The sequence below is a fragment of the Oryzias latipes genome, chromosome 10, assembly GCF_053564925.1.
Source record: "Oryzias latipes strain Hd-rR chromosome 10, Olatipes_Hd-rR_3.1".
Classification (NCBI taxonomy): Eukaryota; Metazoa; Chordata; class Actinopteri; order Beloniformes; family Adrianichthyidae; genus Oryzias; species Oryzias latipes.
The window spans coordinates 22,559,824-22,584,603 of record NC_136246.1 but is presented as its reverse complement, the minus strand read 5'-3'; the positions used below and the strand labels follow the sequence as shown (position 1 = coordinate 22,584,603).

The following is a 24,780-nucleotide window of genomic DNA, read 5'->3' as shown; positions in this document are numbered from 1 at the left end:
ATATACACATGAAAAAATGTTGTTTTAGTGATAATTCTAACCGCCCTTTTTTGTAATTGAAAAAAAATGGCTTTGTGTGGGTGGAACAAGCTTTTCTCCAGGAAATAGAATAAGGAAGAAGAAAACAAGAGCAAAAGAGTTACAGTTGAACAAATCCTTTTTTCTGTATAAAATTCCAATTCTTTGACTGATCTTCCTTTTAAAGCAGTTAATGTGAACTTTTCTTTATAACATTTTGTCTATTATAACTGCAAGAAATGCACTTTCTCTGACTTTTTTTATTTTGAAGCATAAAAAATATGTCCATCTTTTATTATGCTTAATTTAAACATGTTCTTAAAACTGCACAAACATATCAAGAGAAAAAATAAAATAAATATGAGTTTCTTTCTGTTGAGCACGGTAGAGGCAGGATCATAGTTTGGATAGACTTGTTTTTATTTTATTTTTTAATGGTGTAAAACCTACCAGAAGTACATACTGGTCTGCAGTGTATTTTTGTGTGTTAACTTTGTATAATTATCGTCCGACTCATAAGATATCCGTCACACATGGCACAGCCGTTCATCTCTGATCTATGTTTTGTTCTGAGTGAATTTGTATGATTGTGTGATCAAATTATGATAAACATTAAGAGGTTGCTTACCTTTTTTTTTTTCTAGCGGTGTGTGATGTTTTTCTTTGTGTATTTTTTTTTCTTGTACAGATGGAGCCACAGCCAGTGAACACAAAGCCTTAATGTCAGAGCTAAAGATTCTGATTCACATTGGGAACCATCTTAATGTGGTTAACCTGTTAGGAGCCTGCACCAAACCAAACGGTGAGTCCACTGACTTAAAACACCTCCAGCTTTGTCTTCGATTACACACATTTATGTCCTTTTGTTTTTGATAAAATCCCATTTCCAAACTGATGGACTTAACCAACAAGCAGGATTTTGGTCCAGAAAATCTTAATTTCAACAAGTTTGTTTTGAATTGAGAGATGATGAAAGCTTTTCTGTAATTTTAGAAACATGTCAATTGTCTGAAACAACGTCTTCGACAATGTGTCAATAGGATTTTCTTAAAACGTATCTTAAAAATGCTGCACTTAGGCTTTCTCAGCAGAGAGCAGGGCAGAAATGCTCTGAATGTCTGAAACATGAAAACTATAGAAAAACAGTCAGATGAAATAACATTGGAAACATGTGCATCACCAGGTCCGCTCATGGTGATAGTGGAATACTGCAAGTACGGGAATCTGTCCAACTTCCTGCGAGCAAAGCGAGAGTTCTTCCTTCCTTACAGGGTAACCAAACGCAGCTGACACTGAGACTTTGCTGTTATGTATTTAACAGCAAAAAAGTCAATTTTTCTCATTTGTGTTCTTGCATAACATTTTTTTTATGTATTTACATAATTCTGAGCCCATAAATAGCCCTGAAACAAGGAGTAGCTGGTTTGCTATCGATCTCGGAGATGATGCATCAAGACTGTTTCTTATTTAGGACCGGTCTCCCAAAACCCAGAGCCAGGTGAGGCGGCTGATCGAAGCGGGGCAAACGGACCAAAGAGCTCGTCAGCCGCTTCCTGTGCCCTCCTCCCCACCCGGCAGTCCTCAGAGCGCATCATCTAAGGCTCCTGATCAGAACTGTGCGGTTGAGAAAAGTGAGTCATGGTTACATCAGGAGTGGGAATCATTTTCATTCATAGTCCTGCTGTGGTTTTTTAAATTTTTTTAATGGCTATACTCTTTTTCTCTTACTCCCCTTACAGTGGAGGACTTGTGGAAAACCCCGCTGACAATAGAAGATTTAATTTGCTACAGCTTTCAGGTGGCACGTGGGATGGAGTTCCTGGCTTCCAGAAAGGTTATTTGTCGAAAATTATTAAATAAACTGAGAAATCTTAATGTGCGAGACACAGAGGAAGTTAGCTGGAGTCCCGACAATCAATCAGTGGGGAGTTTTCTTTAACTGTAGACTGTCTTCTCTATGTATCTATTAGTTTTTTGCATCTTTAAATTTGAAGAGGACAACAATCATCTTCATTTTTTTTTATACTTTTACACTATAATTTGTTCTTGTTTAGGTGAAAACTGTCCATTTTAGAATAAAAATCAAAGCTTCTGTTTCTATTTACAACTGCCCCAACAGTTTGATTCAAAGAATTTGACAGTTTCCGTTACCAGTTTTCAAATGAATCCTTTGCATGTCATCAGAGCTGGTGAACAATAAAGTTTCGATATTAATAAAGATACAAAAGACAAATTTAGGTTAGAATGCAGCTAAAATGTTTTTCAGTTAGCTGAACTCATAGCAGTTAGCTGTGAAAGTGGATGTACAACTAACTATTTTAAAGATAATTTAAAAATGAATCAAAAGATGATAGGAGTGGGTCTTTAAGGTTTTGTAACCGCATTTGTCAATCTTTTATGAACTGAGTTTGTTATATTTTTATTTTTTGCAACCTCATTGTTTCAATTTGTCATTGTTCATATTAACTAGAATGAATGGATTAATAATGAAGTTAGAGGCTGCTTTGCTAATAATTATGGAGGAAGGGTTTCAAGCAAACAGGCTGCATTTAAATGACCCACAAAAGCCCATCAGTTCCTGTAAGTACATTTAGTTGACAGCTTTGGGAATCAGGTGGGATCTGCTGCTGATCCTCCACAGAGTCCCGGTACCGGCGTGACACACAGTCACAAACACAGCCACATTCCAGGACGCATTTTAACACACCAAAGCTGCTTTCCCCCTAGTTGATGCTGCATACGAGTGATGCATGCACACAGTTGATCCAACAGCTTACCGCAGGGGTAATGATGCATGCGTGTGCCTGCAGTGTATCCACAGAGACCTGGCCGCCAGGAATATTCTCCTGTCAGAGAACAACATCGTGAAGATCTGCGACTTTGGCTTGGCCAGAGACATTTACAAAGACCCCGATTACGTCAGGAAAGGCAATGTATGGCCCCTCTCAGGCTCATAGTCACAGAGTGACCCCTGTGTTTGCATCATGGCCTCTCTGTGCTCTCCCAGGCTCGCCTGCCTTTAAAGTGGATGGCTCCTGAAAGCATCTTTGACAAAGTCTACACCAGTCAGAGTGATGTGTGGTCTTTTGGGGTCCTGCTTTGGGAAATCTTTTCACTTGGTAAATGTAATCACTTGATAACAACATTAATGAAAGCTTGGCATGCTGATTGATGAGGTTTTTTTCTTTTTTCTGTTACGAATAGGTGCATCTCCTTACCCGGGTGTGCAGATCGATGAAGACTTTTGCAAACGCTTAAAAGACGGCGTCAGAATGAGAGCACCCGAGACTGCCTCCCCGGAAATGTATTTCCCCTTTCCGCATTTGCTGAATAAAATAGGGTGTTTTTTTTCCCCTGTCAAATTGGATTTATAACCGTAAATCCCTTTAACTCATCAAGGCAGCTGTGAGACTAAATTTTTTTCTCATCCTTCATTCAGCTGACACCCACATCTAGAAAATGAGGCAGGATTAAATTCGTGTACATGAATACATTTGTGGGTACTTTGTCGTGACTGTGCTGCCCTCTTGTGGCAGATATGGAATCATGCTGGGCTGTTGGCAGGGCGAGCCCAAAGAGAGGCCGCCGTTTCCTGCCCTGGTTCAGATTCTGGGGGACTTACTGCAGGACAACAGCCTACCTGTGAGTCTTACAGGAGACGCAACATCAAGGAAAAGTTGTACTAGGAAAAATTAAAGTCTTTTGTTTGGTACATTTTTCTTAGGATGGGAAGGAGTACAACCCTCTGAATCAATCCCAGAGTTCGGAAGATGATGGTTTCTCACAGGCCTCCTCGCGCCCCGCATCTGAGGAAGAACTGAGACTGGCTTGCAATACGCTGCCTACCAGGTACTCAGCTCAGAGACATCCGAATCCAGAGAAGTTTAATTTGTTTAGGCAACCACATTTGCCAGATTTCCGACAATTTAAGACATTTCCAGTATGACTAACTAATTTGTTATATGTTCATAAATGCATAATGATTTTTTTTAATTTCAATTGTAATTTACTCAACTGTTTCTTTCTTTTGAATAATTAATCATGTTTAAGTGATTAATATTTTAATTTGGCGTTAATGCAAATTTGACCAGTTTGATTTTTTTTTCTTATTTGAATTTTTACTTTTATTTTACTTAATTACAGATGCCTTATATTAACACACAAAAAAAGAGCAAACTGGGAAATTAACTTTAGGGAATCCGTTTTTTTTCTACATCTTCATATGAGATTAGCTTGTTCAAACTAAAAGTATATTGTTATAAGTATAAAAAATATATAATTGTAGTTACATGTTTAGGTTTTAAAAAAGGATTCTACAATTTTTTCAAAAGATAAAACTGAACCAAAGTCATAATAAGAGAAAATGTCATGTTTGACTTTCTTGCTTTTTTAATTCAAGTGAGTTTGCTGCAGCAGGAGGATCTTATTTGACGCAGGATGTATTTTATTTTGAAAGGAACGTGTGCGTGCTGCTGTTAAAGGTTAAAGAAAATGTAATTTTTTGACATAGAAAATTATAAATACTTATGATTCAAATATTGCATTATTAAAACGCTACCTTTAAGAAGCATCGATAAACGATAAAGTGGGAATTAGCAGCTCTCGCTGAGTTTTGTTCTGTAAGAAGCTGCACCAAATGGCTTATTTAGTTGTAAAAGTTGTACATCCCTTGTTTAAACCGTTAAAAAAAATACCAGTTTCTCCAACAGGTATTACAACTGTGTACCATTTGCTGGCTGCGTCTTCCTGGAGCCCGCTAAAGCGTGCCAGCCCAGAGTGAAGACATTTGAGGAGTTCCCTTTGGAGATGCATTCCCACAAAGCTCCTCAAGTAAGCTTTTTATCCTATTTTTGAAAAGTGAAGCTGCTAAATTTTCAGTCAAATAGTTCTGAATCCATAACAGCCGCCGTTGGTGGGAATGGTCCGTAGTTTAGCCGATTACTTAACAACCACCTGACTGTTCTGGTGTGAAACTTTGTCTCCTGCCAGGAAAACCAGACTGACAGCGGCATGGTTCTGGCCTCGGAAGAATTTGAAAGACTTGAGCACAGCCACAGGGGGGCCATCCTGAAAAGGTTTGTTATTGAAACTCTAAGAAACCCCTTAAGGATGCACATAAACAGTCAAGAGATGAAGAAACTGTTTTGACTTTTGGACAGACGCATGCTCATAACTCACTGACAAATTGAAGTAAATGGTTTACAAAAGATGTTTTCACTGAAGATCTGCCATGTTTGGGTCAGAAAGGAGTCACTCTTCATTGGAAAGGGCGCAGTGTTTACTCTCAGTTTTGCGAGTTGAGGAACCAGATTTGCATGAAAAGAGTGAGGGTATGAGTCATCTTAAAACACAAAAGCTTTTTGGCAAACTTCTAATGAAGCTCTGACTCAAAACTGATGTGGAAGATCCTTGGTGTTTATCTAAAAAGGCTTTTATGTTCCTTTGTTTCTCCTTGATCTCCTAATAGTGACAAAGAGGCTGACCCTGTTCTAATAAAAACCCAAACTTGCTTCTAACATGATTGGAGCTCTTTTTCCAAAAAGAATTGATCAAAAATCACAGAAAACATGTCACAGGTTTAAATGAAAGGACTTGCAGAACTTTATATCGTTTAAAAAATGAATAAACTGTGTTCTTCCAGTCGGATGAGCAGCACCAGCAGCACCGAGCCTCTGACCTCCTCCCACTGTTCTCTGGGTCAGAACACCAGCAGCTCCCGGCTGCGGCCCAGCTTCTTCAACCAGCTGTCAGGACAGACCTTCTACAACAACGAGTACGGACACCTGTCCGAGGAGGGCTTCCTTGACTTCTACTCTTCACCAAACGCCCCCTGCCTGGCCTCCTCTAACGTCTGATCCCACCCCCAAAAATATAAAGACGGGGAGAAAAAAAAAGGGGGGTTAAAGGTTTGAGCATTCTGCTTCAAGGTCGGGTTATAACCAGAGCTGGCATCTCCTTCCCTCCTGTAGAGCCTCAACAGATGAACTGAACGTGCTCTAACCAGCCACTGGGTGGCAGCACTGCAATTCCAAAATATTGTCAAGTCATTCATTATTTTATGTCTTTTATATACAGAGTATTCTTCCTCTATTTTTGCAAGTTATACTTTATACAAGAACAAATAAAGACTTTTATCCTCCAGTTCTTTCGAATGTTTATCTGGCCTCCCATTGAGTGGCAGCAGAGTAGTCGAGACGAGCGCATTTCAGCAGATCAAGGATACTGAATCGCAGCAGTGGCAACAAATGACGACTGCCGGCAGAAGAATGTAGGCCAGCTGAGGAGGTGAGTCACGTTAAGAAGCTCTCATTAGGCCGTGGACGTAATCGTGGAGAGCGCTGTGACAGCTTAAAGCCGGCTCGCTGCACAGATGACTCCCTGCTGGGCGTCGGCTTCAGCTGCAGGAAATGACAGGATGCAAAATCCACCTCTTCCATGTTGGAGAGTCACACAAATCATCCCTGAACGGGAGGGGTTTACTCTGACATGTGAGGCGGGCAGCGACACCGGGTCACTCTGGGACACCGCTACTGCTTCAAGATATGAATTACTGTCGCCTAAATCTAGCTTTAATGACTATATTAATCAAATTAAGTCAATAACTTGGAGTAGGCTTTTAAAATGATAAGAAAACAAAGCAAACAATGATTTGAAATGTGCTTTTACTGGAGTAGGAAACAGCCCTACAGAAATCCAGGGCAGAAATGGGCGTCTTTTCAGGCAGAACAGGTTTTTAGGGTTTGTTGTTACCATACTTCAACAAAGAGGCTGCAATAGAAACAGTATAAAGAGATAGAAACCTTAGAAAAATGGAGCACAGAGAGAAAACCTAAAACTGACCTTTCAAAAACCAATTTTTATGTAAATAAACAAGATCTCAAGGCAAACGGGTGAACACTGAAGATAGAAAATAGGAATTATGTGAGTTTTTTGGGAAAAAAAAGGACTTTCAGTTTCGTTTTTTTACCATAAAACATAAAAAACCGTGAAAAACGTGTGGTTTGACGCTGACTGAGCAGGAAACCAATGCAATTTCGTCTCTTGCACACTTTACACTGATCTGCAGTCACACAGGTGATGCACCGAATGTGACTTGACACTTGAAAACGTACTTCACTTCAATCCGGCACACAGTTCTTTAAAATATATCCCCAAAGTAACAAGAGATGGCCTCTTCCCTTCTCTGACCTCCAATGACGGAGGAGACCGACATGTGATAGTCCACGCGTCAGACGAGCGGATGGAGCCCTGAGAGGATCTTGGGTAAAAGATACGCAGCCATGCAAGCCTGGTAGCTATATCTCATGTCGTAGACTCATAGTGGTAAATAAAAACCTCCACGAGAAAAGTTTTTTCTTTTGTTTTTTTGAGGTGGGATTTAGCAAACAGGCTTAGCATCGTGCCACATATAAATAAGAGCCCAGTCTGTGTTATCAGGACATCTTGCCTATCTGGATCTTCTTCCAGGCCTCGGAGGCGGTGAATATGCAGGAGTCGATGATTCCAGCGACGGTGAAGGTCCCTCCTACGATGGCACAAATCTGCAGGAATATCAAAAAAAGAAAAGCGTTTGAAGGTTTTGTGGTCAGCATCACAACAGGCTTCTCTCGATGCTCCTCGGCTGTGACTAATGATAACGCCTGGAAGAACAGTCATCTCCTAAGACGCAAACCTTAACTGCTCGTTAGCAAGGCAGGAAATGCCAGTGGGGACGTTTACTATCGAGCTGGATGCCACTTGAGTCAGATTTCCCTTACTCATTGTGACAGGTTGCATGGCTTTGGGGTAATTTTTTTTTTTTTTTTCATTGTTGGAGATCAAAGTTATTTAAAATCATTGCAGCTCAGTAATTTTTTACCATCTTTTGCTAACAGGTTAGCTTTGTCATGCCTTAAGGGCTAAACAATATCTTGATAACATCACTACAAAACAAACAAACAAAAAAATTTTGTTGTCAAAAACCAATTAAATTTTCATATTTCATTAGCTCACTCACTCGTACATTTACTCGTACATTTCACTTATCCCCATTTTTAACTTATTACTTTGCTCCAGAAGCCATTGTGGTTTTCTGGTTCTACCTTTGTTCGCGTCTTATTGTGAAGTTTTTTTTTTTTTTTTATCTCCCACTCCCTGTACTGACCGAGCGTTCACCTGTGTGTGTGTGTGCACAGATGCTCCCTTTTTGTCTGCAGATGAGGTCATGGTTACAGTAATCACAAGTTACCCAGGCTTCACGTTTACAAAACAAGCCTGAATCATCACTAGGGCTGTTGTTGTGCCTGACATTAAGAGAGGTTTGAGGGGATGCACAAGCATGCCAGTCAACGCTGGCCTGCGATTTGCTCTCATAAATCCAGATGACACTATTCAATTACAAACTTATACTTTTTTTTTGCTTTTTTGAAGTAAAAGAGGAATTTCCTCCAAAAAAGGCAAACTGAGCTTTTTTTGTTCTCTTAGGCCAACATGTGGCTCTTGTTTTCTGTGTTTTGTCTTCTCCTCCTCCTCTTCCTCCGCCTGAAGTGATTTGCTGCTTCTCTTGGAGAGTTTACCAACATCTAACTTTTAGAGCTTTGGTTTAGTTTTTGAAGTCTGTTTTCTTTTCTAATTTGCAGTGATAATGAAATTAGTAAAAGGACAAATATTGAAAATGAGAGTAAAACTAAACATGCAACAGATGTTCATGTAGAGGAAGGTAAAGTTAATGACTATGTCACACACCTAGATGTGTGAAATTGGTTCTTCATCTCAAGGGAGTGGCGAGGTGCAAACACAGGCCCGTTCGAGAACTATTTGCTGATTTAAGCCTCCAAACCCCCTTAACCCTAGGTGACAGGGTTCTATGCGGACCAGAATTGGGTAATGTACAAATATAAATATCAAGGTCGTAGACCGATTGGCCAAAATCCTGCGCGCTGCACGGGGAGCCTACTAGTGTTTGACTATTAGGATTTAGGAAATTTGACATCCTCCGTTTCACCTGTACACACTCATTTTGATGACATCCCTTAAGACAGGGCTGCCCAATCCTGGTGCTTGAGATCTACTGCCCTGCCTGATTTCCATCTCTCCCTGCACTACTTTCCGCTGATTAGCTGACTCTGTTGTCTCCTCATTCCAAATCCAGGTAATCAGAACCAAGCGTTGGAAAAAAGGCAGTGTGGTAGATCTCAAGGGCCAGGGTTGGGCAGTTCTCCCTTAAGAGAACTGCAAGATATACCTGCACTCCCATTAAGATGCAGCCCCTCCTGTATGCAACCCTCTATGGGCCTGGACAGCCCCAAAAACCTGCAACACCTGAACAGGTCAACCCCTGAATGAGTGAGTGCATGTGACTGAGGCTTAGGTGTCAAACAGGGAGGCAGATATCCCATTTTTAAGACACTTTGGTACGATCCAACCAAGGATTTAAACTGACACTCTACTACTAGGCCACTGAGTTGAAAAACCTCTTAATGGCACTCTCTCCAAATATTTCATGCTTTTTTTAAAGCAGATTGATGGAACCTAATGTTTAAACTGGATTTTAAAGTGGTTTCTGTGATTTAAACTCTGACAGAAATCAACAATACATCACATTTCATGAAGTTTAAAACACACAACAAACATGTGTTTTCAGTGCAGTCTGACTCACTGTTGTGATGAAGCGGTAGAAGGGCTGCCTCCTCTCTGTGTACTTGACGGTGATGGGACTGAGGTCGTATCTGAACCAGATTGCGGGGATTATTCTCCCTGTGTGGCTGTAAGCAACATATTCCTGTGCGAGGCAATGACACAAGTTTGTTACGATCATAAAATAGAAACCCAAACGAGTCCAATTCACTCAGCGTGAAGTAAAACAAGGACAATCGGAAACTTTATTTTTCTTCTGCGGCGGTGCAGATGGCAGTGGGTGTTGACAGAATTCCTCTCTCATAAGGTCACTCAAAGTCATAAATGACTCATGATGAGTGAGTTTTTGGACAATAAAACTCACATGAAGCGAACCCGAAGAATGTGAAATAGAGCTGACCACATGACCTTTGAAATATTCACACAAATCCATCCTTCTAAAGTAACAAACCCACTTCTGATCGGACTCTTTAAAATCGAGGCAGGGGAATATTTTTCCACAAGCCCTCATTTCCATTCTTCACAGCTGACTTGTACTTGTTGTTGGTCAACACTGCTGAAGCAGTTGTCAGTCAAAACTGTTCTTGGAAGTGTCTTTATGGTTTGTTGACAACCTGGAGGAGCTTCCAGTAAGTCGGCTAAAGTGGTCCCCTTCCAGGTGAGTGCGCACGTGAACAACAATGTGTGCAGCAGCAAACACACACAGAGGCTTAATCAAACCACACAGAAGCCAAATGTGCTGGGATACCTTGTTTGCTACTGTGTACTGGTAGGAGAACCTCTGTCTGCCTGATAAGTCTTCATATACTGTTGGCACAATCTTCAGAATATAGTCATGTGAAGCCAGAGCTGCAAGAGAGAGAAAGAAAAACAGAAATAAAAATCTAATGGATGGTTTCGAGTTTTGCTTTAAGACCCAGTCTGATGAAAATCATGTTTTCAAGATGATCTTGAGGCATTTTTCTGATGATGGAAGACATATGTAAAGAAAAATAAGCCCAAAATTGCATTTCTTAGGGCTTAAAGCTTCCTGTATGTAAATGACACACACAAGACGTGTCATTTTGGTGCATCAGCCGGACCATCAAGAAGGATTATGTCGATCGCGTAAGGCTTTTAATGAACACGTGTGTGTGTGTGTGTGTGTGTGTGGATACATACGGTTAGATGACAGCTTGTCTGCCCCTCCTAAAGCATTAAAGGCTCCTTTGACGTTGTGTACCTGCATCAGACAGAAGGGAAAAATAAACCTTCCAACTTCAGAGTCTTCAATTCCTCTGCTTCTCATTTTATGCGCGGCCTGACCTGTAATGTATCTCCAAAGGCCAGCTTGTGGATGCTGTGGGTCATGTCGGGGTTTTGGGGCTGCGCGGTGGCGCTGTGTGTCGACACATGGAAGTTTCCTGGTACCTGCGCGGAAATCGACTCCTTCGGTTAACCAAAAGCCAGATGTAACTGGGCTTGTTCGTCCACTTGATTTTTTCCCCAACTCTCTGCCAGAGAAGGGTGTTAAATCTCTACTCTCTGGGTTAATCATTTTAGAGGAAACGGAAAGACTGACGCACAAGTCATGCAGCAAACAAAGGTCCACAGAGCTCACACAAGGAGGTAATTGAATCCCTGAGCTCTTCAATTTAGCACAACTTAATTTATAACATTTTACTCCACTGAGTTCCAGATGAAGAGTGCTATCTGCATTTCCATCCTCTGCACACAGAGCGGCCTTTTCATTCCTCTAGTCAGAGGGATCAAAAGCGTACCTTATTGATAGTGAATTTTCCTTCAAACCGACAGCCCTCGCCTTGATTGATGGGAATCTTCATGGAGTTGTCGATGTGGCCGACTTCATGGCGGCCCATTTCATCCTGAATGTCCAGACCCACCACTCAAAACACAGAGAGGAGAGATCAGGTCAACACACAGTTCAAACTTTGGACTTGTGATTGTGAAAAGGTAAAATGATACGTTGTCATTTGCTTTAACACCAGAGCTTTAGCTCCAATGTTTACATTTTTCCAACTACTCTAACTCAACAATATTTATGCAATTAACGTAATTCCAGTAGATTCTGAGGCGCAGAATCAGCAGATTTATGCTGCTCTACAACTCTTTGCCTTAGTAATGAGTTGCATATCGGTGCAGAACCGACATGAAAAGCTGCTTTTCTCTGTGTCAAAATCAGCCAATTGATTGTGTAAACGGTTGAAGAGTAACGGTAGGTCAAGAACCATATGTTATTTAGGTGTAACAAGCAACATTTCAGGTGTTAAAGGGTTAAAAATATACTTAAAAAAAACAATGGCCTTAAATTTCATGCTTTAATTTAAGTTTTTTGATACTAGGAAGCTTTAATAAAACAGAAAACAACTTTATATTTGTTTTTGCTGCTAAATCTTCATTTCCAATTGACTAATAGTCAAAAAAGTCTGATATTGGGACAACATTGTCTGACTCTAAACTACTTTAGCACATTTTATTAGGCAAAAAAGAAAACATTAGGGCGCACATTCAAGACGCCCCTGGCATAGAATGACCCAAAGGAAACCTGCGTTAGTGTGTGTGGTTTTCCACTCCCCCTTCCATCCTGTAGGCTGCTGTGTTGGCAAAGTGGCTGTGGCCTATTTCAGAGAGGTATGCGCACTCCCGCCTGTGCTACAAAACCTCGACATGCTGCCTTTCTGACCTTTGACATTCCAGTTTGCTACTCCAACTCCACCTGTCCACATCTAGAAATACTCAAACGTAAAGACGCCGACTGGGAGCAGGATGATAGAAAGAGGATCGGGATCGGGATGGGGAGGTGGTGGGGTGAGGTGGGGGGTTGTTATAAGCTATTACATGCGCCCGTGTTTTTCCATGAAGTCACAAATCAAGCCGAGGCAAAACCGTAAAGGTCAGCGGAGGGAGACGGTGTTTAACTCTGGAAAAGCAGCAGAGATAAATAATGAAAAGACGTGCCAGGCTTTCCGTGATGAAACGGTTTCTTCTCTGCAAGTAAATTTGGAACGGATGACGACCTGCTCGGAGGCCTGGAAAAGAAAACGGAGGAACACGAACTCGCTGTGGGAAACAGGCAGAGCCGTTTCTGCACGTTGCACGCAGCCACTTTTCTGTTTAAACCAGCCGTCACTTCACACGACCCCACATCTCAGGCACTTCAAAACAACAAAGCCACAATCCATAAAGTCATCAAGACCTTTATTTGGAAAAGGCAGGCTTGGAGTGAGCTCATCAAAACACATGGCTCGCAGCTGTGGGCTCGCCTCCCAGAGCCTCCATACGGAAAACCTGGCTTCAATTTTCACACGAGCTTTGTTAGCTTTGCCATTTTTGGGGAACGTTTGAGGAATGAGTGTGTGTTTGCTGCACCACCACAGCTCTGACACTGTTTGTGTGTGGGATTCGTCAATGGGCATACTTTCTGAAAGGAGTCATGAGGAGGAAATTAGCCTCGACTGCTCCACGCTCTGGCTCGCTTCAACCTGCCTGCACACCTCTTTGACAGCAGAGCCAACGAGAAAAATCTGGATCTCAGCAATGCTGCAAAACGGGTTGGAGCCGTCACTGGACTGGAGTTCTCCAGAACATACCTGACTTTGAGCGCCAAATATTTCATCACAAGTCAAAATCATTTAAGAGTAAACTATATTTTGCCATATTTATACATATATGTATGTGCCACAACACTTTTTGGATCTTTTCATTTTTGTTGTTTCTGGAATCATTTTGCTCTGGGGAAAAAAAAAAAAGAGAACCTCAATCATGCAATAGTTGCATTGATTTAAGATTGTTTTACTACTTGTTGAACGTGTAAAATTATTAAAGTTCTGGAAAACATAACCATTTAAAGTCCCACTCCCATTATCTTTTGATCTATTTTCAAAGCATTCCCAGTAGTCTTATAATTATGATTATCGGTATGTTGTTTTTAGCCAAAATAACAAAACAAACCAAAAAAAACTGTCGTTTTCAAGGACATATTTTGCAATGCGGCAGTATTTCATTAGAATTCACCTGTCTAATGAGTGGGACCGCTGGCGTGGTGTAAGTTTGCCCACACTTCCCATCATCCCTTAGTTTACACTCTCTCCCGCCAACTTACAGCCCCTCACAACCCTAACCTAACATCAATGGTGCAACAAAAATGGCGAGTAATATCGGAGCTATCCAGTCGTACAGTTTAGAGCCTGATGCCAGCTCGGACGAGACAAACAAAGATATTCAGGGATATTTGTCTGCAAGTAGATGCTTTAGAAGGAGCAGAGCCGCTGATTGTCGTTTGGACATCACAGTTGTGCCTGATTCACAACAATTTGAATAAAGGAATACTCAGAAACACAATTTGAAGTTACATTGTCTTGATATATGTTGTGCATCATGAACAAGAAGCTTGTTAAAAACATTAAAAACCCAATTTTCATTGGAGTAGGTCTTTCAAAGAAATATTTAAAGCAGAACATTTACTTAACAAATAATTCAAATTTACTGTAAAAGAGAAAGTAAACAAAGAGAGTTGTGTGTATACTCACAATCACAGTGTAAGTTTGGCAAACTGATGTTTAAACTCACATCTATCTTCCCCCCACTGTCTTTATCAGGGTCATCCACATACAGTTCATTTACACTGCAACAAAAAGATAGACAAGAACAGGTTGGGATATTCAGAAATTAAAATATTTTGGACCTGCATGGCACCTTCACTGTTTTAATATACAAGGAATTATGATAAAAATAGCAAAAAATAAAAAAGTGTCTTTGTGCGTCTCCGCCAATGCAATTTCCTTCCTGTCAAACCCTTCTCATGTCATCTTCTTATTACAGTCTGCCAACAGGCTGACGCACACAAAAAGCCAATTTCCTGTGAGGAGAAGTCTGCCTTTTCATTGGTTTGGGCAGAGTACATAGTGAAGACAGCGTTCATAACCATTATTAAGTCCTGGTGTGTTTTCAGCTTGTGTGAAGGTTGGAGTTCAGGTGGGTGGTGTGATACCTACATCTCAGTGGCTATAAATCCCGTCAGCTCCGACAGGAATAGAAAGAGAATGAAGAAGCAGCATAGAATGGAAACTGTGGACAAAAAAAAGCAGAAGGTTAAAACATCGCAATGAAAATGCTTTTGTGGCATGTTTTCGTGTTAACGCTAAAAAGACACACTAAAGTTGTTTTTAGGAGGGACTGACGTCAGTTATTAACATGAATGAAATCACAATAGCTGCTATTAAAACAGCAATTTTACTGCTGGTGTTCGCCCTGCCATTAAGCAACGTTTTTCTTTTTAGAAACCATCCAACACTAATTAGCCAATGACTTCCAGCACATTAACATCCTTTCTTTGGCGGGGATGAGCTCATGCTATTTACTAAAGACAGCTGACTTAAAGCTTTCAAACTCTGTACTTGGACCTAAAAATCCCAGAGGAACCTGGAGCGGGAGAAAAAAAAATGGGGAAGAAACCTTTTTAAAAGTGTATTTTTCCCAAACTAAGTGTGTTTTGTGTGTTTCAAATGTGGCCAAAGGCTTACATAAAGCGTTGCCATGTATTTGCCAACATATATTCAAAAACCTGATGTTGTGTATGCTTAACTGGTCTATCCAGTATGGTTAGCACCACAGTCAGGAAGCCCTCATGCAGGTGAGGTGTGTTGACGTGGCAACTGTTTCCTAGGATTTCGCAATCAACCCAAATGTGTGGTTTGCAGGGCGTTGGGACATAAAGGACTGTTTACCCAAAAAGCAACAGGGAGCGTTGCTCTGACACAAAGGGCCACCCCGTTCAGGTTCATCAAAGGGCTTAAAGTAATTCTATTCTTGCTTCAACAGCACACAATGCCACGGGGATTAGTAAAAGGTTAGAGCAACTCCTGCCTTTCAACTTCCTGGCACTGTAAATACTGACAAGCCAAATGGTTTAGAAAAGATTTAACATGAATGCTTTTCTTTAAGCTCCGGCTCATCCAAACCGCTCATTTGTACTGTAATATAAGTCTCAAGCAATAGGACCATGAATCAGTGGATGACATTAAAGCCAACCCCACATTTTTATGATCCGATGAGACATTTATTCTTCTACAGTTCTGCTAAAGATTGTTCGACTTTTCTTTTGTCTTTTTTTGGGGTGGGGGGGTCAGAATAGGCGAATTAAGAGGCTGAAAATTCTGAACGCAAAATACCTCGGGCTGTTTCAACAACAACAACAAAAAAGCTTAATACCACAAAAATGTCTTCCATTGAAAGGCAAAGCAAAAGCAGATGGTGTCAGGATACTCAGTCTTTTGTGTTTATTGTGGCGGAGAATTCCCTTCCAATATGAGTTTGTAATATCTGCCGTCCTAGACAGCAGATGGAGACAGGAAGGGAGGCTGCTTCATGGACTTCCATTTCCTTCATGGCGGAAGCTGCCATCTTTTCATTCCGCCGTCCAGGAGAGAGTTACAATCAGCTCGGTCCATTGTACCACCACTTCCGCTTTGACGATGTTCCTCGTCGGCTCTCATCAGCTGACCGTTGAAAATGTCTAAGGCAGCAAAAACGTGTCATCCGGTCTTTTGAAATATCTATTTTGTGCTGTGATTAATCAGTGCAATCCACTTTGGCACCATGACTTATCGATGACAAACAGGAAAACACATGAAAGGAGGAAAAAAACATTAAGCGCATCACTATTGACTGCTGTTGCGCAGTAGAATGTCAGATGATCATTGCATTTCTCACTAAATTACTGAAACTAAAACCGGTTGAATGTCTTGATGACTGGAGTGCTGGGACAAGCCGGTGCCTGCAATCCTGTCGACTCCAGAAAGCGCAACCAGCACCGTCAAGCCGTTTAGAGTCAAAATAAAAACTGCAAAGGATTTACACATAACTTCTGAGAAATGGAAGGGATGATATTCAGAATTTATGATCTTGAATGAATGATCTTTATTTATATAGGCCTTTACAACATCAGAGAATCAAAGTGCTTTACAATAAAAAGAGATGAAAAAGAGAACATTCAATGAGCCAATTAAGAACAATCAAAAATGACAGCATAAAAATACAAAGTGGAATTAAATATACAAGAGGCAGATAAAAACGTAAATGAATAAGAGCTGACCACATCAGGTAAATATCAAGGATGCATCAATTCACTTTCCCCATGATCCGATCTGAAACTTCTATTTCTGGGGTTTGTTGCAGTTTGACATATGACTTGTTTATTACAAAACAAGAGAAAACTAAAAATTTGGTTCATATCCTTCTATGTGTTTTAATAAGCAAGTAACTATGAAAAACCAGTTTCATTTGGGTTATGGCTTATGGTGTTATCATCAAGTGTAATAAAACAACAAATACCAAATCCTTCTTAATTTAGCACAATCGTTTGACGCTTTCAAAGTAAGCTTACACAGTAAGTGATTCACTTTCCCCATGATTCGGTTTTCCGGTATAGAATATGGTTTGGTCTTCTATCGAGAATAGCGGCCTCCTAGTAAATACTGGAGAGTAGTTCTGTTATGTAAAGTGGAAGGGGCTTCAAGGGCTTTAAGTACAAACAGAAAAAGTTTTCACGGAACTCTGAAATGTACAGTTTCAGGGAAACTTAAGTATCAAAAAAGAGCAACTAAATACATGAAGTGTAACAGTTGATACAGAATCATGAAGAAGTTTTCATATTTGATCATCTTATTCAATTTCAGTGCATCAACTAAAACCAAAACACACTTTGGACGAGTTGAAATTTTGAGTTCCAGCCTTTAAAAACTATTGCTACGACTGTTGAGCCATATAGACATGGCATGAAACTGTGAAACCTATAAGATCATATATTATTATTTCAAAATAGGCTTATTTATAGGAAATCATTTTGTCATTTTGAGATCTTTTTTCTATTTTATCTCAATTTCCTGCTGTTGAACCCTGATTGTACACGGCAGTGTCAAAATCAATGTTTTTAAAACAGAAATGCTGCTTTTTTCAAATTCTAGAACATCAATTTTTATTCATTTATCTACATCAATGTGACATGGCTCCCTAAAATATGTTGTAATTATTCAGAAAACATGTCAGCTGATACACGAGAGAAGAAATTGGTTATTTTAGGTTTAAAAAAAGACACACTGAGCGTTTTAAGGCCAGTTAAAACTGATTGTGAAAGACATCCCTAAATTTTGAATCAAGACACAGAAATGTGGTACCGTAGTATTCTAGTTTGTTTTCTGAGTATTACATGCTTTTTAGTACCAAATGTTAGAAGATAGTACAGAAAACATAAGTAAACACATAAGTTTTTTATATTACTATGTATAGACTAGAAAAAGAATTCAATTCTAAACCAATGTGTGAAAAACGTTGGTATTTTTAACCATAACTTGCTGAGTCATTCATAGCATCAACAACTCCAGTTAATCAATGTGTCTAAAAGGTCCTAAGAAAGCATTCAAACCAGAATCAAGTGAAAACTTTGTCTTGTCGTCTTAAATTTGATTTCATTTTTTTCTTGAATTAAAACAAAAATCTACTTCAACCAAAGAGCTAAAGGTCACCTAAGGAAGGACATTGTCCTTTAGAATTTTTTTGGTAGACAACAAAATTCAATATCATTTAACAACAGCAATACAGCAAGCCTTTTTCCTCAAGCATCAAAAACAGTCACTCATCATTATGCCAGCACCCCCATGTTCTGCTGTTGGCGTTATGTTCGTTTTATGAAAGGCTAAGGTACTTTTGTGCAGATCTAATACCACATAAAGCTTCCAATAAGCAAAACTTTAGACTCTTCAGCCCACAGTGTTTTCCCAGAAGTCTTGAAGATCATCAAGACATTTTCTGGCAAAAACTAAGACCTATAACGAGCATTTATGCCGTTTTTGGATCTCTAAATTACCTTTATTTCTTTGTAATAGATAACATATTTTTACAGCGGGGGGGGGGGGGGGGGGGGGGGGTATTTTTTAAATATGAAAAATTTTAAGGTGACAAAAATGCATAGAAAGAAAACAAAAGTTCACGATGAAGGCAATCACTCTTTGACACCACAGGTTAATTGACATGAGACGTTTACCGATTGAAGATTCCAACACAGGAAGAAGAACAACATCAAAAACCTGGAAGAGCGACTCACTGAAAGCTCCTGTGTATGTTGGCTGGGTGAGATCTTTGGGCACTTTCCTGTAGATGTCCAATCTGAGAGGAGACAAGGGGGGGGGGGGGCCAACAAAAAGGAAAAGGGAGTGAGAGAAAAAGAGAGGCAATGCGAACACTATGTGCTGAGAAAAGTAGCACATTCTGTACTTATTATGCTCCACAGTATACCAGAGAGCTGGAATGTTAGCTCTGGACCTCGGCCATCACACATCTCAGAAGCAGACACTTACTTTGGAGAGTTACACCTCTTTCCTCTGCATGTGTGCTTTTAATTTATGACCTGTCCCCAAAAACACAGTCTACGTATTTACAGCTAGAAAAATAATGCTTTGCTGGTTTGTTTTAGGACCATAATTACTTCCACCTGGTACATTCGGATCTTCTGTGAAATCTGGGCATATTAAGGAGAAACACACACACACAAAAAAAGTGCTGCTCAACACAGAAACGATTCACATTCAGGAGCTCTTGCGTTTGTCCTTTTTGGGTAGTGAAAACTTTAACGCTCCACTCCAGCTGTGACACACTCGGATCTCCACATAATTCATCCACTGAAAACATCTCCAGAAATAATCACAGTTGATGCAATAGAGGGTGGGGGGGCAGGAAGCGGGATGCTGGGCTTCCTGTCCACCCCAGACCGCACTGCGCCTCCTCGAACTCTAAATCCCGTTTCCCTTTTTGATCTACATCAGAAAGTGCTGGATTCTACAGTTCTGTAAACTATTTTTCTATTGTCTTTAGATCGCTGTCAGTACAGGAGTGAAGAACAGACAATACAGAGGTGAGGTTGACCATAAGCACTGAGAGGCGCTGGTCTATACCAGCTAGTGTCCATACGAGTATCAGTTTTATTACATTTCGACCTAAAAACAAGGAAGGGGTGAAAAGCAATGCAACTCTCACATAAAGGAGACCTACCACGCTATTCGGTTTTACCCTCAAATTTTCATCATTTACCATACTTTGGGTGAACTATCAGTGGTGAAATCCAAACGCCCACATTCAGCCAAATCTGCACATTTCTTCATACACACACGCACGCGCGCACACACACACAAGGATTTATAGGGAAATCTAATGTCTTTCTGTTGGTTTGTGTGTTTCACTAAACTCCTATGATACTGAAAAAAAAGCTATTTTAAGATCTGGCAACCTAAAAAGAAGCAAAAAAGTTGGCTTTATGTCAATCATTCAACTGGAATCACTTCCAGTGTGTTATACATTTGCATAAAACATTTGTATAACCATGTAAAAATAACTTTAAAGCTAAGATTTAAAAATAACATCCATTTAATTAGGATTAAGTTGGAAAAAAAAGACAAGACAAAAATGAAAAATAAAAGCCAGAGTGATTAAAATAAAGACAAAAAAATTGAGAGTTCATTTTCTTCTTTGAGGTGCTACACCACTAAATATTTGTATTTCAAAATAAACCCAATACCACTCTTATTGGAGACAACAATGTGATGTTTTTCAACATTATAACAAAGAGATTGAGCTAAAAATAAAGATGTATGCTGCTGATGAACACGTGTTCTAGTATCAATATTAAAACTTTACTGTTTCACCGTAAACAAAAAAACAGTGTAAATAGATTATTTGCACTTAAGAAAATTTAAAATATCTTAGATAAGCTAACATGGCTCCCTGCAAGCCTAAAAAACGTCACAAAAAGCTTTATTTATGTTGTTTAATTCCCCAAAACTCTACATAAGTTCTATGGATAATATTTTACATCTCTTAATGGATTTTCTGGTAAGTTAGAATCTTTTCTTCTTTTTTTGAGATACTTCACGTTTTCTCATTTGTGGACAGGCTTAGGATTGCAGAAAGTCAATGTTGTTGTTCCACAGTCATGGGTGGGAAACGTGCAGAATGTGGTTTGCATTGTTCTGCTGAAATATCCCAGGACGTCCCTGAAAACTGTCTAATCTTGACTGGAGCGTCTGCTGCAAATACTATGTTTGTGTTAGGAAGCCATCGCAAGAGGACAAACAACTGCAGTAGAGAACAGTTCAACTCAAAACAGACATAAGGAATAGTCTCACTGTAAATAGCTTTACTGTTGACATAATTCAACATAACACAAGAAATCAAGGTGATTTAAGCAAAGCAGCTTTTTGATTTTTGATAATAAGGTTATCTAACAAGCCATTATATGAGCAAACACCCACTTTTTTACACATTTTTTAAAATAATTTGTACGTAAACATTTTGCAGCTATCAAAGAAAACAAAGCAGCAGCAATAACCTCATAAATTTATGACATGTGGAGACTTGCATCTACTAATCAGAAGGTTTGATAAATCATCTAATAGGTCATTAAACTAAAGCGTGATTTATGAGCAAGCCTTTTTTGTCTTTAAAGTAAGACGCATTTTGCACAAAACCCAAATGTAAATCAGCTGTTAGTTAAAAGATATTTCCCATCATTCCCTCACTCAGTCGGAGGAAACTAAACCCAGCTGAACAAACTGCAGCCAACTTGATTGCATGAATTTGTCATCAGTTTATCATGTACCAAAAATAACAATAGAATTCATGAGCGATACTGTTAACGCTTTAAAATGGCGATAAAAGCAATAAATGTGTGAAAACGCTGAGTATTAACCTCTCCCTTAGGGTCATTATTTCCTGAATTACAGTCAAACCATTTCTCTCCGTGACATGTCAGTGCTCAGGTTCTGTGTTCCCACTTGTTATGTCTGTGGCAAGGACAGGTTGTTCTTAACACAGCCAGATGAAAGCACTCGTTTTATTCAAGGAAAGGTCTTACCAAACAAACTGAATCTCGAGATGAGTCACCGTCAGCACTTCATCTTTTCAACATATTGCTTCCAATACCACACGAGACGGACAGATAAGAATCAGGCATCATGACCTGTAAGCATCACCTGCTCTGAGGGTACACAACAAGCGTCAGACACGGCGCTGCAGCACGTCAAGATTACCGGCACGATCGCTTTGACTGTCAAAAACGCCTAACCAGAACGCTGCAATCACCCCCATCTAGTCAGCAACTTGCACACAGTGGATCATCTGTTTGGCTCAAACCAAGACTTCCTGTGTCAATAAATGACATAGTCAGAGAGGTTTAATTAAACCTGAGGTGGAAAGTCTTCTTATCATTAACTCGTTTCTTCTGGGTTTAGCAGTTGAGTCATTTCGAATGATGTGACCTTTATAAATAGACACCACAGAACAAACTGTTTCACCATTTAACCATGTAAAAGCAAGGCTATATAGATGAAAATCGACACGTAATTAACTACTTTTTAGAGTAACAGAACATTTTAAGAGCTGTAAATATTATTTTATAGACTTTAAATGTGTGATGAAAAAAACATTGCAATTTAAAACATAAAATAAACACTTGAACTTTATGAAATAAACATCCAACTATAAAGACATTTTCAGCTCTGCTATAACCCCTTTAGTACATAGTTTGGGATTCTGCCCTTTTAAAAGAATTTTTTAAACTAATGTTTGCAGAAGGTGTAAGACTTTTAAATGAGGTTTATTGGACTTAAAGAGGTTTTGACCCTCTTCCATTGGGAGGCGAGATTAGCACCTACTGTATCATCTTTGAAGCTGAGTGGCCAAACAGTGACGTTCATGTGAAAAAGTACTTTGCACCAAGATCACAGCTTTTAGGATAAGACCATTTCCTGTTGAACTACCAAAAGACCATGCTCCTCTTACATGCAACAGTTGCACCAGATCTGTATACATTTGCTTTTCAGAAACAGCCCAAACTGGTACCACTGTGTTTGCAAATAAAACTCCAACATTTTAGAATCAGCCGACTGACAGCAGGAAAGAGCATTTCCATTGTATCCAACAGACTTTAGCACGTTAGCTCCGCTGATGGAGACGCACCAGAGCTTTCATTTATCATGGTATCTGAAGTTTCAAAGAATAAGAGCAACAAAAGCAGTACAAAAAACTCCACCTTAAATAATCCTATACCTTGCTTAAACCCCTTAAAATGATCTTTGTTCTTTTAGACTCAATCTGCTGACAACAATTACCATCTATTTAATGCAAGTGAAAAGCCAAAATGCAGTTATGTTTGCCTCTGCATAGCTTTAAATGAAAAATTCTTAACTTTTTCCTTAATTGTTGTCAAAGACTGAAGTATTATATCCATTAAAAATCTACCCAATATTAATTCCTTCTTTAATATTAAAGCAGGCATCACATTAAACCACCTCATAACAAACACAAAGATAAAGATTAGCGTTCATTGAATTTATTAGTTTGTTTTGAAAAAAGGGATAACTACAAGTGTTTCTGTTAAACATTCTGAATCGAAACTTGACAGACATGCGTCTTATGATGCACAAAATCCATCCATATAGTGAAATCCATGTCAGACATTCTCACATTGATGACTAACAGCAGGATTTTTCTCAACTGACAACACCTTGAACCAACCAAATTGGTCAACAGAACTGTTTCCAGCTGTTGTAATGGTTCAGGGAACTGATGAGGCATCAGAGGGCAACATGACCACACCATGACCTGCAGTCACAGGAGTTAGCGCAAGTGTAGAGGTCATAGCAAAAACTATGCAACACCCTGAGCTGTAGATTGATTTAAAGAAACAACTATGACCAGATAAATTTAAAAAAGACTGAAAAAAGCTGTCACTGTGAAGTTATTGAATAATGTTCTTTCATCTGTACACATTTTTTACATAGGTAATCTAAATATTAACAATTTTAAATATTTATAGCCAAAATAACAGATTTTAACTAGTAAGCATGACAAAATTTCAGGTTTTATTGTCTTAAGAGCATTAACAGGATTCAAAACAATGTGGAAAGTATAAACATCCGGTCTTTTATTTTCTTAAGGTGTGTCCAAGACGGATAGCACTTACTTCCATGTGGTACTCACGTTTCGCATTATCTATTTAAATGGTTTGAATTTCCTACAGTTTAAATGTTTATTTGTGGCTATTGTTTGTTCAACAACCCTAGACAGAGACTGCTTTCCTTTTGTGCAACGAAAAGATGTCAACACTGGAGTTTTTGTGATGCTAACTTCTCCTTCCTTGAGTTACTGGAATCACCGCTCCACACCACCACCACGTCATGCAAAATTAACTCTGGTGAGGAAACTAGTGCATGTGAAATAAAAAAAACTCCTTGGAGACTGTTTTGGTCAAAGAACCCACGCCCCGTATGACAATAGTAGCTTATTCTGGCTAATTGGAAAGCAATTACAACTTTAACCAACTCTTGTGGAGGCTGCTGTGCAAAAACTGGCATTTCATGTCTCAGCTCACAGAAAGCGGCAAACCGTCAATGCGCCGTCTTTTTCATACCTAAACAAACGTAAACCTCGTACTCACCTTCTAACATCGAAAGGCATGATTTATGCTCGTTTAACGGGAGTTTTTAGGGGGAAAAAATACAGAAAACGGACAGTGTTTCTTGATGCTACCGGGTGTTTATGGGTACCGGGTTGACGTCAGCTTAGTACGCTTTGCAGATTCTGATTGGCTGACAGGAACTTCCTGTCTGTGGGGATTCTACTTCCTCCACGGCGGCTGAAGTAACTTCCGCGTGGATTTTTAAAAATGTTTTTGCTGTTTTAGTTTTTAAGGTGTTATTTTTAAAGTTGCTGTACAGTACATGATTCAGAAAAAGAGTAGTGAAAGAACATGACTGAAACAGCAAAGTAAGCACCGAATCACAACTGGTAACAAAAACTGCCACCAAAGCAAAACACAAATTCACCTACATACATAAGGCACCCATATAGCTCAAAAATTAAATTTATGCAAAAAAAAACAATTGACCACAATAAAATTACATTGAACAGACAGAAAAAGCAATGAGCTTTCAGAATGTATATGATAAATAGTTAAAATATTTTTTAAGTAAAAACAAATTTGACAAAGTACATGAAGATTTATTTAAAAGAATGTGCCCCAAGAATTGCTACCTATAATATTCCCAAACAACTATAATATATTTATAGCATGAATATTTTTATATATATATATAAAGG

General features: G+C 39.4%; 2 protein-coding genes across 5 annotated transcripts in view; one reads left to right on the top strand and one right to left on the bottom strand.

Annotated features, from left to right (window-relative positions):
* Positions 1-6,159, top strand: part of flt4 (fms related receptor tyrosine kinase 4) — a 75,590-nt gene extending 69,431 nt beyond the window's left edge. For 3 of the 4 annotated variants that reach the window (XM_078953470.1, XM_078953471.1, XM_023958955.2), the window contains 12 exons: positions 707-820; positions 1,202-1,290; positions 1,490-1,649; positions 1,758-1,852; positions 2,829-2,951; positions 3,026-3,137; positions 3,223-3,322; positions 3,555-3,660; positions 3,743-3,867; positions 4,728-4,848; positions 5,008-5,093; positions 5,660-6,159. In XM_078953470.1, the coding sequence (XP_078809596.1) occupies positions 707-820; positions 1,202-1,290; positions 1,490-1,649; positions 1,758-1,852; positions 2,829-2,951; positions 3,026-3,137; positions 3,223-3,322; positions 3,555-3,660; positions 3,743-3,867; positions 4,728-4,848; positions 5,008-5,093; positions 5,660-5,873 (1,445 nt within the window). In that variant the 3' untranslated portion in view covers positions 5,874-6,159. 4 annotated transcript variants of the gene reach the window in all.
* Positions 6,160-6,663: 504 nt separating this feature from the next.
* ergic1 (endoplasmic reticulum-golgi intermediate compartment 1) lies at positions 6,664-24,277 on the bottom strand. The gene is made up of 10 exons (XM_023959282.2): positions 24,119-24,277; positions 18,734-18,795; positions 14,628-14,700; positions 14,163-14,257; positions 11,394-11,518; positions 10,939-11,043; positions 10,795-10,855; positions 10,382-10,482; positions 9,656-9,778; positions 6,664-7,559 (listed from the first exon to the last, which is right to left on the bottom strand). Exons 1-10 carry the CDS (start codon positions 24,136-24,138, stop codon positions 7,452-7,454), a joined length of 873 nt encoding a protein of 290 aa, XP_023815050.1. The 5' UTR covers positions 24,139-24,277; the 3' UTR covers positions 6,664-7,451.
* Between the last annotated feature and the right edge of the window lie 503 nt (positions 24,278-24,780).

Bases quoted from the DNA above. Each gene is read 5' to 3' on its own strand.
- ergic1 (XM_023959282.2), bottom strand. From the start codon at position 24,138: ATGCCTTTCGATGTTAGAAG. The intron at 11,044-11,393 runs GTACGCTTTTGA...ATTTCCGCGCAG, and splicing joins GAAAATTCACTATCAATAAG to GTACCAGGAAACTTCCATGT. The intron at 9,779-10,381 runs GTATCCCAGCAC...TGCCTCGCACAG, and splicing joins AGTACACAGTAGCAAACAAG to GAATATGTTGCTTACAGCCA.